We start from the raw sequence: 15,626 nt of genomic DNA, 5'->3' as shown, positions 1-15,626 counted from the left end.
GAGTATATCTTTGACATAAAACCAGAGGAAAGGAGAAGAATAGCATCCTCCTGTGCTCTGTGCAGCTCTGTGTGTTGTTTGTCGTGTCTGTGGGGAGCAACAGGCCAGTGGAGAGGAGCCACTGACACGATGCTGAAGGTTGACCTTGTTCACAGTGCAGTCAACAGCCACCCTGGGGCAGCCCCATGCCAGAGACAGCAGAGCTAAACCTTAAAACACAGAGACAGCAGAACTGGACCTTAACACAGAGACAGCAGAGCTGGACCTTAAACACAGAGACAGCAGAACTGAACCTTTAACACAGAGACAGTAGAGCTGAACCTTAAAACACAGCGACAGCAGAGCTGAACCTTAACACAGAGGCAGCAGAGCTGAACTTTAACACAGAGACAGCAGAACTGAACCTTCAACACAGAGATAGCAGAACTGAACCTTCAACACAGAGACAGCAGAACTGGACCTTAAACACAGAGACAGTAGAGCTGAACCTTAAAACACAGCGACAGCAGAGCTGAACTTTAACACAGAGACAGCAGAACTGAACCTTCAACACAGAGATAGCAGAACTGAACCTTCAACACAGAGACAGCAGAACTGGACCTTAAACACAGAGACAGCAGAACTGGACCTTTAACACAGAGACAGCAGAACTGGTCCTTGAACACAGAGACAGCAGAGCTGTACCTTCAACACAGATGGGAAAAGCGGGAAAAGTGGCTTCATTTCATAGGAGGATAGAGCTTGTCTTACTTAGTAGCCCCAGGCCTGGTTGTTTTTTATAGTGTTGTTGTTTTTATTTTCTTTGTATAGTGTGTCTGCTGATTTCATTTAGATGAAACATAAAGTAAAGCTCTCTAACATACTGGATCTGACTGCAGTAATGATCTATTGACTCCCTTTACCAAGAGCTTTCTCAGATACCTGCGGTACTACATGACAACACACATATTCTGTGGTCCCATATTGTTCTAAATGAACTGGCTCCTGTAAAGGGAACCTAACAATGTTCAGTTTACAAACTCAGCACAGATATATAATAGGGAGTTATGGAGGATTTAGAACATAGCCCACACTCACACCAGTTACAGTACACTTATGCCTATGCGGACCACCTAAAAGGCTAGAGTTTCTGCTATAGAGAAAAACATTGTTTATTTCAGTTACTATCGATGTTGGGTTGTTCACATTTTTTTTGTTATTGTTGCAGTTTGGTTTGTTTGCTTGTTTTTTGCCTCTTTGTGAGCAATACAATCAGGTATACCTGATGGGGCTACTTCCATGAAAGCACTTCATTGGATTAGGCTCAAAACATGGAAAAATCCAAACTATAAGTATTGAATTAATACATTCTGTGTGTAGGCAGTATACTCAAAGGCTTGAGTAGACTAGACTTGAGATGTTGGCCCACACCTAAGGGGGTCGATGGTAGACTGTGGAAATGAACAAAGCCAGCAAACACAAAGAACAGCCTGTTCTCCAAGCTGTGCTTGCATCTTGCATACAGAAGATGGGCGCAAGGTCCATATGAAATGTTTCCTTTGCTTGTGTCTCTCTGCACTTTTTCCTCTGCTCCGTGGGGAAGCTAGCACACATAGGTTTGTTACCAGGCCTTTTTGTTTTTGTCCTCACATGCGAATGTATGGAGTCTTTGTCATGGACTGCCTACAAACTCAAATGTGTAGATGCCACAAATGAGAAAGCTCTCTTTCTCTCTGCCCCCCCCCCCCCCCCCCTCTCCCTCCTCTCCCTTCCAATCTCACACACACACACACACACACACACACACACACACACAACACAAATATGCCAAAGTACAGAGGAAAATGAAGGAAACTGACCCTCTTCAAATGGAGCTTACTCAATTAGAAGGCCTGGCAGTGGTTTTGAGCAGCCAGACGGGAATGGAAGTGGAGGGGATTAATTATCACTCATTGCCTGTTGCCATATCGTGTGCCCAGGCCTGAGCCAAAGTCTGCCTCCTACGACAGTGAAGTCAGGGCCCCTGCCAAGTGGGCAGGAGAGGTCTAGCACTGTCCCAGCTCCACACTTCTATTCCTCTCCATCATCCATTCACCACTCCATCAGTTCAGTGCTTACTGTCCTACATCAGACAGAACCTGAATGTTGAGTGAACATTTATGTCGGCATAAGAGCAGTCTTCTAGGGCAGCAGAGTGGCTCAGCTGTGGTTAGGTCACTGGAGATCACTGTGATGAGCGGTGGGTTTGAGTTGTGTGTTAAGAAGTTGGAGATCACTGTGATGAGCGGTGGGTTTGAGTTGTGTGTTAAGAAGTTGGAGATCACTGTGATGAGCGGTGGGTTTGAGTTGTGTGTTAAGAAGTTGGAGATCACTGTGATGAGCGGTGGGTTTGAGTTGTGTGTTAAGAAGTTGGAGATCACTGTGATGAGCGGTGGATTTGAGTTGTGTGTTAAGAAGTTGGAGATCACTGTGATGAGCGGTGGGTTTGAGTTGTGTGTTAAGAAGTTGGAGATCACTGTGATGAGCGGTGGGTTTGAGTTGTGTGTTAAGAAGTTGGAGATCACTGTGATGAGTGGTGGGTTTGAGTTGTGTGTTACGAAGTTGGAGATCACTGTGATGAGCGGTGGGTTTGAGTTGTGTGTTAAGAAGTTGGAGATCACTGTGATGAGCGGTGGGTTTGAGTTGTGTGTTGAGTAGTTGAAGCTATTGTCAACAGCCTCATGGAACCACCTGCAGCCATATTATCACCCCACTTGTTTGAGATCACAGAGCTTTAAAGGGGAATTTCACTCTCTCTCACATATGAGTCTGTTGCAGTGTTTAGCTTCTCACCATTACATCCTCATTCCTCTTCTAATTGTAATGTGTTTCTTCTTTTTTCAGTAGGGCAGTGTTTGCCGGTATGCTGTGCTGTTTACTTTATGAAATTGATTCTTGATTCTTTCTTGTGCTGACTGAGTGAAAATAGCTCTGTAACAGTGGCAGAGTTCCACCACTGCTAAAAGTATGGTCAATCTGCCTGGTTCCAGTTGCATTTGAGCCTGTTTTGAAACATTTTCCTTTACAATACATTTATCAGGAAACTTACCATAAGTGCTTAACAGATATTGAAGAGTTTATTCACGTTGGCAAAGAAGGAAGAGTCTCTCTGTCTCTCTCACACTCTCTCTCTCTCTCTCTCTCTCACACACACACACACACACACACACACACACACAAACACACACACACACACTCACACACCTTTTTTTAGTTTTTTTTTTTTTTTTTGGTTTGAGTTTACTCCGATATGAAAATGTATGGATTTTAAATCAGGGTCTCAGGGTTTTCTGATGAATTTCCTCAGCTACTCCCTCAGAAATTTCCAGAACCATCACTAAAAATCACAACAGCAACACAGGCACACTGCACCACCAGAATACAGAAAAAAGAAACTCGTACCAGGTCAAAAACGACAAAGCTTGGGCTACAACATTAGCTCCCATGCACTGGAATTATGTCATTGCTCATTATGGAAAGAGAATAGCATTGTGTTGTCTTGTTTTTCTGATGCCTTAAACAGATAATCCATCGACGTAACAACTCAAAGTGGAGTTATTCCAGCCGTGGCAGTGCACATATTACCCACAAACCCCTGCCAATGCCTCTGCACTTCTGCTTTGATTGTGCAGTAAAACAAGCCAGCTTTTCCTATGGCTGTTTGAGGTGGTTGCTTTTGCTTAGAGTGCATCAAAGACTAAAGAATAGAGAACAGAGTGAAAAAGGGAAGCCAAGGTTTATTTCAGAGTGATGTTTCAGATGACACCATAAAAGCTGCAGCATTACTGGGTAAAGTAATCAATACTTATTTATCAGCCCAGTACAGAATGGGCACTGCATGCAATTAGATAGCAAGTGATAAAAAAGAGACAGATAGACAAAGAGATAAGCAAACAAACAAATAATCCAGGAAAGAGAAAGACAGACAGACAGATGGACAGAAACACTGACAGAGAGAGAAATAAACTGGAAAAGCAGACACACAGGACACTTCCAAAGCAAAAGCCGGGGGGGGGGGGGGGGGGGGTCGTAAGAATGGACCAAAACATAGCAGTTAAAACATAGCAGACCTCTATGGCTCTTACTCTAAACAAAGAGGAAAGATGTATATGGCTTTTCTCCTCTAACACTAACTGTAAATTTCTCCTCACAAACTGTTTATAACACACTGAATGAATTACTGCCAACTAAAAACACTTTTACAGTTACAAACATCCTAACACACTAAATCACACTCAAACAGGACATTCTGGTAAATAAATAGAAAACAACATCCTCTGAAACAGTGCCCAGAAGAAACTCATTTAAAAATCATTTAAAATGATTCTTTCTTTTTCTATCTTTCTTTCTGTCTTTCTTTCTTTCTTCCCTCTGTTATTTGAGGTGCAGTATGAAACATAGATATGATAAGCAACTCTGTCATTCTGTGTGTGTGTGTGTGTGGTTAGTGAATATTAGTCATTGAGGGACAATAATTCACTCACACACACACACACACACACACACACACACACACACACACACACACACACACACACGCTGTCATTTCCCTTCAGTGTGAGGCAGAGACTGAGGATTTTTCTCTCTCTTTGTTTGCCTTCAGCGCTAGGCTAGTTCTATGACAGGTGGTCCAGATTCATCTGTCATCTTTGGCTCAACTCTCACAAATATTCAGGACACACCACACTCCCCCCACACATAAAGCTCCTCTCCCTCTCTGCCTGTCGTTTCCTCTCAGGTGAAATTGCATTTTAAATATTGACTTGCCTCTGACTGTTTTGTTGCCTGTGGTGGGTTGTGAGTGTGAGGTGAGGGGGGTAAAAGGGGGAGGAGGGGTATTTGTGGGCTGAGGCCCTCACTTAGTGCTGAGAGCCCATAGGGTGTTAGGCCCACAGGGATCTGGGAAGTCAGCTGTCAATTGATTTGACTTGAAATTGTAAAACAGAGTCACAAACTGTGGAAACATCATGGTTAAAATGTTTTGATTGACCCTCTAATCCAACTCTCAGGCCTGCTGATCTTCTGTTTACACAAACATCAGTCTCTGCTCAGGATATGGGAAGCTCTGAGTTTGAATGTGTCTGTGTTTGTGCTGAAAGTATGGCTGTTAACAGTGTATTCAACACAGTCTCAGTATGTTCCACTCTGTCTGAATCAGTCTAATAAGATCAACCGATTCTGACTAATGGACCACTCCGAATTAAAAATCGTCATACAAACCCCTAAATCAAAGTAGAATTATCTTGTTGATCTTAATCCAACTCTAATGGAAAGAGATGGAGTACATTTGTAATGATCTGTGCAATATAAGGATACCAGCCATTAATAGTCATGTAAACACTTGAATCACACTTCTTTCACAATCAGAATCTTGTCTACTTTCTGCACATGTCTTTTGCTAGTTGTCAAAAACTAGTCTTATGCTGAAAACAAGTTTTATGCTGGGAGCTTTGAAGGAACTGAACACACTTGAACAGTTGGATGGGAGTAAGGTTGGATGGGAGTAAGTTTGGATGGGAGTAAGGTTTGATGGGAGTAAGGTTGGATGGGAGTAAGTTTGGATGGGAGTAAGGTTTGATGGGAGTAAGTTTGGATGGGAGTAAGGTTTGATGGGAGTAAGTTTGGATGGAAGGATGGTTTGATGGGAGTAAGTTTGGATGGGAGTAAGGTTTGATGGGAGTAAGGTTTGATGGGAGTAAGGTTTGATGGGAGTAAGTTTGGATGGGAGTAAGGTTGGATGGGGGTAAGGTTTGATGGGGGTAAGGTTTGATGGGAGTAAGTTTGGATGGGAGTAAGGTTGGATGGGGGTAAGGTTTGATGGGGGTAAGGTTTGATGGGAGTAAGGTTTGATGGGAGTAAGGTTTGATGGGAGTAAGGTTGGATGGGGGTAAGGTTTGATGGGAGTAAGTTTGGATGGGAGTAAGGTTTGATGGGGGTAAGGTTTCATGGGAGTAAGGTTTGATGGGGGTAAGGTTTATTGTCATATGAAATGTTTAAAATCCTGCAGCACAACTCTCCTTCTATAAATGTTTGCTGCACACCATCCAGCTTCTTAGAAAATTGTCAGTACTGCAGGATATTAATTCTTGTCACCTTCTTTTTTTTTTTTTTTTTTTAGGCCCTCCTTTTTTTTAGGCCCTCTTGTCACCTTCTAATTAGTGTTGAAGTACTTGAGTCTGGTCTTGGTTTTGAGACCGGTCTTGAGACCACCTTTTCACTCACTCGGTCTGGTCTCGGAATTGAAAGCAATTCTACTTAATCTTGACTTGGGCTTGATATAGGTGGTCTCAACCCCATTGCTGGTCCGTATGAAGAGGGTAGATGTTTTATGTTGAATTTTTGTTTCAACTCCCTATAGGGAGCTGCCAACCTGCCCCCTCTACTGTAGTCTGTCTGGCTTACAGAACACATTGTAAGTCTATTGTAGCCTGTCTGTCTGTCTTATAGCACACAGTGTCAGTCTACTGTAGCCTGTCTGTCTCATAGCACACAGTGTAAGTCTACTGTAGCCTGTCAGTCTTATAGCACACAGTGTCAGTCTAATGTAGTCTTTCTGGCTTACAGAACACATTGTAAGTCTACTGTAGCCTGTCAGTCTTATAGCACACAGTGTCAGTCTAATGTAGTCTGTCTGTCTTACAGAACACATTGTAAGTCTACTGTAGTATATCTTTCTTATAGAACACATTGTAAGTCTACTGTAGTCTGTCTTTCTTATAAAACACATTGTAAGTCTGCTGTAGCCTGTCTTTCTTATAGAACACATTGTAAGTCTACTGTAGTCTGTTTTATAGAACACATTGTAAGTCTACTGTAGTCTGTCTGTTTTATAGAACACATTGTAAGTCTACTGTAGCGAGTCTGTGTAACAGCACACAGTGTCAGTCTACTGTAATCTGTCTGGTTTATACACCTTTATGAGGAGTGACTATTCAGTTGCAAAATGGGAAACATGACGGAAGATGCTGCTTAGGAGTCAATGGAAAACCATTTCAGCAAATAAATGGGATGTCAGTATTGGGGAATATTCTGGGAAACCCAGTTTTGGGTCTGAGGGTCTTCTGGTTTGGGTTATTTGCAGTCTCTATAAAAATAATAGCTGTTGCTTAATAATAAGAAAAGATTATTGATTATTAATTTTTAAACGTCATTCAAACTCAAACTTTACTTAGCTGTCTTACTTAAACTGTTTAGTTTGTATAAAAAGTAATGTTTTACCTCTGTCTCTGATGTAATACCACTAACCGTTTCACTGTCCTCCTAATGCAAAATACATAAATCTGTCATTTTGTCTTATATAAAATTATTAAATTCGTGTTCTTTGGTCTCTGAGTCCTCCTCAGCATTTCATGTGCGACAGTTTGTACGATATTTTGATGTCTGCTCTTTAGATGTAGATCTAAATATTTTACACCTTGTTACTAAGTGTTTATATGGTATTTAATGATGCGTTATTTACACCATGAAAAAGTCAGTACATTTGTCTGTCTTCTCTTTCCTCCCAGATCACTTACAAAGCCCTGAGTTCACTGGATCCCAGTGCTGACCTGACCACACAGCGAGGAAGGGTGTTCAAACTCCGGAATGAGACCCATCACCTCTTTGTCGGTCTCTACCCTGGCACCACCTACTTCTTCACTCTCAAGGCCAGTACCAGCAAAGGCTTCGGACCCCCGGTCACTGCCCGCATCGCCACCAAGATCGCAGGTGAGCCTACTCCCCTCAACGGATGCCCCGTGGGTACTGGGTCGAACCCTGCACATGCTAGGTGTCTTTTATAATGAACTAATCACATCTGCACATATTAATGGCATAAAAAATTCCTATGTGGATATTTTTATTTTTATTTCATATTTAGAACTTTCACATTCAGATGGGTTTAGGAGTTACTTTAAAGTGCTAACTTGAGTCTAAAATCATGTGGCACTTAAATGGAAAGGTTCACGTGATTACCGTCGACATTTAATTGTCTGAATCTTACCAATGTTTGCTGATGTTCAGTCTTTTTCTCATTTATCAAAAAATTGCAAAGAAACATTTTATGAACATGGCAGAATCATACTGTATCTAGAGTGTGTGTTTGTATATACTTTGCTTTTGAATGAAATTCTTACTGTTGAAACACTTTATTTTAAGAATGTGATGTTCTTAAATACAAAGAGCAGATAAATCATTTCAGAGTATTTGTGGCGAGTAGCGCGCTGCCAGGAGGCACGGACTCTGCGCAGCCCAGACTAAACATCAGACTCATTTCATTTCAGAAGACTGCTGCATCTCTAACCATTTCCACACACACACAATATTTAATCACCGTTGTCCAATGAATTCAAATGAATCATTAGATAGATAAAAAAAAAAAAAAAAAAGTTTTTTGTTTTGTTTTATAAAGAGCAGTTCTATAATCTTGCCCTGTGAAGCATATTGAGGTAAATATACAGTAGCTGATCCGGAGTCACAGTGATTTTATAATAAAGTGAGTCTCACTGAATGACACACAGATGCACACACAATATTTATGTTGTTTCAAATCTCCATATTACAGACTCAACTGACACAAATATGATTTAGCCAAATACAATTTTCTTTTGGCCCACAAACACACGCGCATGCATGCACACACTCAATTTGCACGGAACTCTCTCTCTCTCTCTCTCTCTCTCTCTCTCTCTCTCTCTCTCTCTCCCTCGCTCTCTCTCTCTCTCTCTCTCTCTCTCTCTCTCTCTCTCTGACTCTCTCTGTGCCTGGGTGTGTTTGGTGGTTTGCGAGAGGTCATGGGTTTATGTGTACGTGTCTCTCTGTGTGTGTGTGTGTGTGTGTGTGTGTGTGTGAGAGAGATTGAGATCTTGTGACTAACTGTGTCACATGACCCACTCCCTGCCCAGCTCCGTCGATGCCTGAGTATGAGACGGATGCCCCGCTGAATGAGACTGAAACCACCATCACGGTCCTCCTGAAGCCCGCCCAGTCCAGAGGAGCCCCTGTCAGGTGACCTACATCTCACCAATCACAGCCCTGCAATCTCATAAAGCCACCACCCACATGCCCCCTGTATTCTGTCCCATTTGCAGCTTCAGCTCAGTTTAGCAGTATGCTCCTGACAGAGGGTGTGTAGACACCGTGAGAGGTTACTCTGGTGAAACAATCAATCTGTCACCACAGTGAGGAGAAGCTGACATTTCAGGCTGAAGTCACCGATGGTAGATATACATTTCAGTCTGTGTATGCCGGCTTAAATAATAAGTCTAAAGACTAAAAAAGCAGTCTTTGTTTTTTGAATGCCATCAAACACCACAGGAGAGGAAATGAAAGATAGGGAATGACAACAAACAAACAAACAAACAAACAAATAAATGGTTCTGAGAAAAAAGGGAAAGATTCCTCAAATACAAATGCTCTGTCTTTCTTCAGAAGGTCTAACCAAGGTCCAGTGCGTCGACTAAATGAAGGAGAGAATTATCACTGGTCTGCTGCTTGGGTATGAAGTGTTGAGAGCAGTCATTGAACTAGGTGTCATTTGTATGCAGAAGCATTAGGGACCTCTGGCTGCATTTGGATCAGCCCTGGCACATGAACACTGCACCCCCTGTCCATTTAGTCCCGTTTTCCCAAGAGCGCAACCCAGGGAAAAACATTAACACCGCGTGCTGACTCTTGCTAATTTGAACCCAGTAGCTACCAGCTTGGAGAAGATCTACACGAAACAGAATGTTTGTTTTCAGAATGACCACATTTAAGCCCAATAAACTGGCATGTGCTTTCTATCCTATTAGCATGTTACTAGAGCTCTGTTAGGACCAGTGATCCAGCTGTCTCTGCGGTAGAATACACGCATATATAAATCAGCAAAAATGTCACTATCGAAAAATACTAAAACTTTGGTTATTACTTTTCTCACTAACTGCCCTACATATTTTATCAGAGAAGGGTTTCAGTTATGATGTATTGTAATATTTTGGTATCATGGGAACATAAATACTAGATGACTACACTGCATGCATGTAATACTGAAAAATGATGAAAATTAATATTAAGTAAGTTTTGCTTTTTCTTTCTCGTCATCATAGCTTTTCAGATATTTTTAATAATCATGAGCTGTTTTTTAAATTGGCTGCAGTGTTCACCTTGATTAGACACACACACACACAAACACGGGCACACACGTACGCACACACACACACACATACACGCACACATCTACACTCTGGAATACATTAGTTTGAAATGAAGAGGTTGTGTTTTTGAAGAAGCAAAAAAGCAAGTGGCAGTCTTCCTTTGGTCAGGAGTAAATACTCTCTTTTGAGAGATACTAAATTAGAGGCTAGAATAATTTTCCCATCATCCCTCTTTGCAACATACATTTCCCTAATTGCAGATAATTCTGGAGTATGTTCTTGGCACAGACAAACACGGACATAATTATAAACAGCCATTAGAACATGCAAGGCCGTTCTTCATTTGTGAGACGGAGCGGAGGAACACACAACCCTCCTACAATGGCCTCAGTGCTCGCCCTTCAAAAGCTCTTTCAGACGGCACAGAACCACAGAAGCTCATCTGTTTTCTTCTCCTTTTTTCTTTTTTTTTCCACTTATAATTACTGTAGGAGAGATTTCCCTCTACCGGCCTGCCCCTGAAATGCCTGCTTGATCCTTTTCCCTAAAAAAATAGGGATGATTTTTCTTTTTTTAACTTTGTAAGATAGCAGAAAGTTTATAAATGCAGGATGTTTTACAGAAAAAGATCTGTTGGATCTGCTGTGTTCTCCTCAGAAGGGTGTGTCGTTTTGCATTGCCATTTTAATGCATGCTGTTTTAACAGAGGCTTTACAGTAAATAAGGTCATATAGACATATCTGTGTGAAAAACTTCACGTTTCAGGAGAGACATGACGTGTGTAGACTTCATGTTTCAGGATACCCACTCCACCGCCTCAGGGCCTGATGTTTTTTTGTTTTTGTTTTTTTTTTAATGTCAGATAAGCTTTTCCCCTGCTCCTGCTCAGGGCTTTGAAATTCATGTGAGAATGTTTCTCCTCAATGTAATCAGTTCCTTTAATCACTCAACCAAATGTTGTCATCTATCAAACATCTGATTGCATTTGGCCCTGGCAGGAAAAGGGTTTCACGCTTTTCTGTTGGAAAAAAAAATGGAATGACAGCTCCTTGACTTTTGAAACAGCTAAGTGTGTTAGTCAGAGGTGGCGAAAGACTGTGTGAGCTAAATCTGTTACGGCTCAGGGAGATTCAACTGAACCTTATACTTAGTTTCTCGCTGTTTACTTTAACCCTGTGTTGACAGTCAGTAAACAGTTCAGTGGGCTATACTGTTCCCTTTGTAATGCGTTACTGTGGTGAAATGTTCAGTGGACTGTGTTGTTTCCTTTGTGATGTGTTACTGTAGTGAGATGTTCAGTGGACTATGTTGTTTCCTTTGTGTTGTGTTACTGTGGTGAAATGTTCAGTGGATTATGTTGTTTCCTTTGTGGTGTGTTACTGTAGTGAAATGTTCAGTGGACTGTGTTGTTTCCTTTGTGATGTGTTACTGTAGTGGAATGTTCAGTGGACTGTGTTGTTTCCTTTGTGATGTGTTACTGTAGTGGAATGTTCAGTGGACTGTGTTGTTTCCTTTGTGATGTGTTACTGTAGTGAAATGTTCAGTGGACTATGTTGTTTCCTTTGTGATGTGTTACTGTAGTGGAATGTTCAGTGGACTGTGTTGTTTCCTTTGTGATGTGTTACTGTAGTGAAATGTTCAGTGGACTGTGTTGTTTCCTTTGTGATGTGTTACTGTAGTGAAATGTTCAGTGGACTGTGTTGTTTCCTTTGTGATGTGTTACTGTAGTGAAATGTTCAGTGGACTGTGTTGTTTCCTTTGTGATGTGTTACTGTAGTGAAATGTTCAGTGGACTGTGTTGTTTCCTTTGTGATGTGTTACTGTAGTGAAATGTTCAGTGGACTGTGTTGTTTCCTTTGTGATGTGTTACTGTAGTGAAATGTGCCTGCGGAGTAGAACTGCAGTGTATGGCCTTGATTTAAGAGCAGACTGTTTTCGCTCCTTTATTTTAAGTTTTACATTAGCTGCTATCCGACAGTCGGCTTTATGCTGTTTTTATCTGTAAGTGGGGACATTTATTTGGGCATAATACACACCTCGAGACTGTGCACAAAGAAAAAAAAATGGTGTCACATAAATGCCATGCACAATTTACAAATTTGATATACATTGATATATTTACAGAAATGAAAATGTATTTAAACTTATTATCCATGTTTTGTACTCCAACACATCAGTACAGTGCTGGATCTCCCAAAGGGAACACTGGAACACTGAACCCAATGCCTTTAGACATTTTACCACTTACTGTTTTGCTTTTTCTCTTTTGAAGAATATCCAGGAACCGTAACACAATGTATGATAATATAATGTTGCTTATCTACCTGAAATATAACTTTTTCAATGTGTTTCCATAGTTCTGCTCATTGCAGACATGGTTTTAAAATGCAGTGCTCAGTGATTCACGACTAGACCAGACAAAACTAAACAATCTCCTTTATGATTAATGACTGGCTCAGCTAGCGCATTAATTAGTGATGGCATTAACGTGCCGTGTTGGCTGGGAGCTGTTTTACTCTGCTCTTAGGTTTATAATGCTTTCTGTGAATCTAGTACTCTGGACAATATGTGTAATGTGGAGTTCAGTCTGGGAATGCCCTGCCACAGGTACTGAATGCTGACTTGAGTATGTGAGATTTCTAGAGTTGTTGCTGATGTGAGAGATGTGTTGAATGAGAGATTTACTCGGGATGTGTGTTCGTGTGATGGAGTGTTCTGTCTCCGCCCTGTCCATGATGTACCATGTAGTCATGGACCGTGTGGTCATGTGGTCGTGTGGTCACGTGGTCTCTCAGGGTGTTGTGCTCACACTTTGAGTACATGACAGCATACCTGTGCTGTATACATATATCAGTGTTGATGTTTTCATAAATAGTTTTCGCTATGTTTATGTGTGTTTATGAATCCATAAGTAGTATTTTTACTATGTTGTTGTGAATTACTTTCTCGCTCTGGGATCAGTATCCATTATTTAACAAAGCGAATTCACTGCATGTGGTGTAATTCCCATTGGGAAGAAAAAAACCAAAAACAAAACAACAACAACAATAAAAAAAATGTCTACAAGTCTTGGAAGTCTTATACATTTTGCCAGTGACACGAACATGAACAAACAAACTGCATCATACCATCTTGCCCATTAAGATTTAGAAGACATATATCTATATGTACATCCCTGCTGGTCTTTATTATCAGAGTACACAGGGATCTAATCAATGAATGATGATGAATTATCATGTCATTAAAATGAGGTGGCAAATATTTGTGCTTAGTGAAATGGTTCTGGTAGTGGCAGTAGGAAGCACACTATATCCCGTGAGATGGTAATGGTATTGATCACTCCTGTTGTCTCCTCCTCAGTGCGTACCAGGTGGTGGTGGAGGAGGAGAGGAGGCAGAAGGTTCGGCGGGCGACCGACGTGGTGGAGTGCTTCTCCGTTCCTGTCAGCTTTAAGAACGCCTCCATCCTGGATTCTGCTCATTACTTTGCGGCCGAGCTGACCCCTGTCAACCTGCCAGTGGTTCAGCCCTTCACCATCGGAGACAACAAAACTTACAACGGCTACTGGAACGCCCCTCTCTCCCCTGCAAAGAGCTACAGCATCTACTTCCAGGCACTGAGCAGAGCCAATGGGGTGAGTGCATTTTCCAGCAGCCGTGAGGGACCACCCTGTGTCCGCTTGCTTTAGGGTTTGTTCAGTGAGTCTCTGTGACGTAGCCTGCCAAAATCTGAGATGTTCAGCCGATACCAGAAGCTTGTGAACTGGGAGTCAAATAGTTTTCCCCCAGATAAATGGTTATGGAGGCGTGCAAACCTACGTCACATCACAACATTTATTGTGAAGTAAAATTTAGTTTCATCATGTATAAAAAAACACAGATTGTCTTTTTATATCTTTAAAGCAGGGCCATGTTCTTTTTTTATTTTATGAACTTAATCAAATTACGTGCCGAACGTTATTTCAAATTCGTATTTGACTGGATATAATGTAATCTGGCAAACAGCAGGGCCTTGTACTCAATCATCGAGCAAATTTGGCATTTGCCCTTTCTTTCTTTCTTTCTTTCTTTCTTTCTTTCTTTCTTTCTTTCTTTCTTTCTTTCCCTCCCCAGTAAAAGCATTCAAAATGGCAGTGCATACCGAAAACATGAGTGTATGGTTACAATAATAATGATAGCTAAACATTATTACATATAGAATTTGAAAGTCTATTGTGACTCTATAGGAAAGTGTGAATAATTTTGTAGACAGTGGCACACTAGATTATTGCGCATTTCTGGAAACACATTAGATGAAGTCTTGAGGGTGGATCCAATCAGGTGGGAGCTGGTTTAGGGATAACAGGTTCAGGGTAAGTTTGAGGGAGAACCGGTTTAAGGAGAACCGGTTTAGAGTAAGGGCACAGCATTGCCACACAGCTGTGTGGGCTGCCTGCATACACACACACACACACACACACACACACACACACACACACACACACACATATATATATATATATATATTTTTTTTTTAATAAAGTTGGCTTTTGGCTGGGTTCTGGCGCGCTCCGTGACTCTGGGCCCAGGCTGTGGGCTCCATGCGGCTCGAGATGTGCGATTGCATCTCGTTCAGTACAGTCTGGGAGTTTCACGCTGCTCCAGAAACCTCTCAAAACAACATCAGGCCGAGACCTAGATAATTTGATCGGAGAGTCATGCATAAAATATGAATTCTCTTCTCACCATGTCCTCCTCTGAAAATGTATTTCTCCAGTAGAAGCTCATGGGGAATGCAATGGCATGTACAGGTTACTGTAATTTTTAAGTTTTCAAACCCGAATTGATTTAATGTAACACAACAGTGGAATCTTGGTTATTGATTGTTTTTTGTGGGAATGACCTCACGCCACACGATGCCATATGCCGCAGTGCTCCACACTGCAATACATGTTTCAAAATGTGCATGTTTCGTTTTTTGGGGTTTTTTTTCCCTCCTGAACATCTTTTAATTAAAAAATTAATTGGGTGGTTTGAAAAATACATCTCAAATTCCTCTGAAACTGCAGAAATGTTTCTGTACATTCTACCACATACTAAAGCAGGGTTGGCTATCTGCTGAGAGTGATGGAGGTTTCTTCAGCTGTAGGGACGTGTGCTTAATTAGGGATCCTACTCCAGTTTAGCCCTGTTAGCGCGGTGTGAATAGATGCCCTGAGCTTAACAACACAGCGAATAATTGTTGCCTTTGGCCAACTTTTTGTTCAAAGAGAGCTGTGAAGCAGTGGAGTGCCTCTTGGGCACTGCTTAAGTGGTGTTGAAGAAACCAAAAGAAGCAGCAGCCAGACCCCCCCCCGACCCCCCCCCCCCGCCCATGCAGACACACGCATACACATGCATACACACGCACATACACACACACACAGTCCCTGAAATTAAAATAAAAAAAGATGAGCTGAGGAATTGCAGTGAGGCGCAGTGACTCCATTCACGCAAAATGGTGCCCCCTCCCGAGCCC

At 41.7% G+C, this 15,626-nt stretch overlaps 1 protein-coding gene across 1 annotated transcript in view; it reads left to right on the top strand.

Annotated features, from left to right (window-relative positions):
• The window catches only part of ptprt (protein tyrosine phosphatase receptor type T), a 204,748-nt gene that overhangs the window by 103,377 nt on the left and 85,745 nt on the right, over window positions 1-15,626 (top strand). The window contains exons 9-11 of the mRNA XM_030779105.1: window positions 7,524-7,725; window positions 8,901-9,003; window positions 13,491-13,764. Coding sequence (XP_030634965.1) covers window positions 7,524-7,725; window positions 8,901-9,003; window positions 13,491-13,764 — 579 coding nt within the window. The remainder of the gene's footprint in view (window positions 1-7,523; window positions 7,726-8,900; window positions 9,004-13,490; window positions 13,765-15,626) is intronic.

This window comes from Chanos chanos, chromosome 7, assembly GCF_902362185.1.
Source record: "Chanos chanos chromosome 7, fChaCha1.1, whole genome shotgun sequence".
NCBI lineage: Eukaryota > Metazoa > Chordata > Actinopteri > Gonorynchiformes > Chanidae > Chanos > Chanos chanos.
This window is presented reverse-complemented; position numbering and strand designations above follow the sequence as displayed.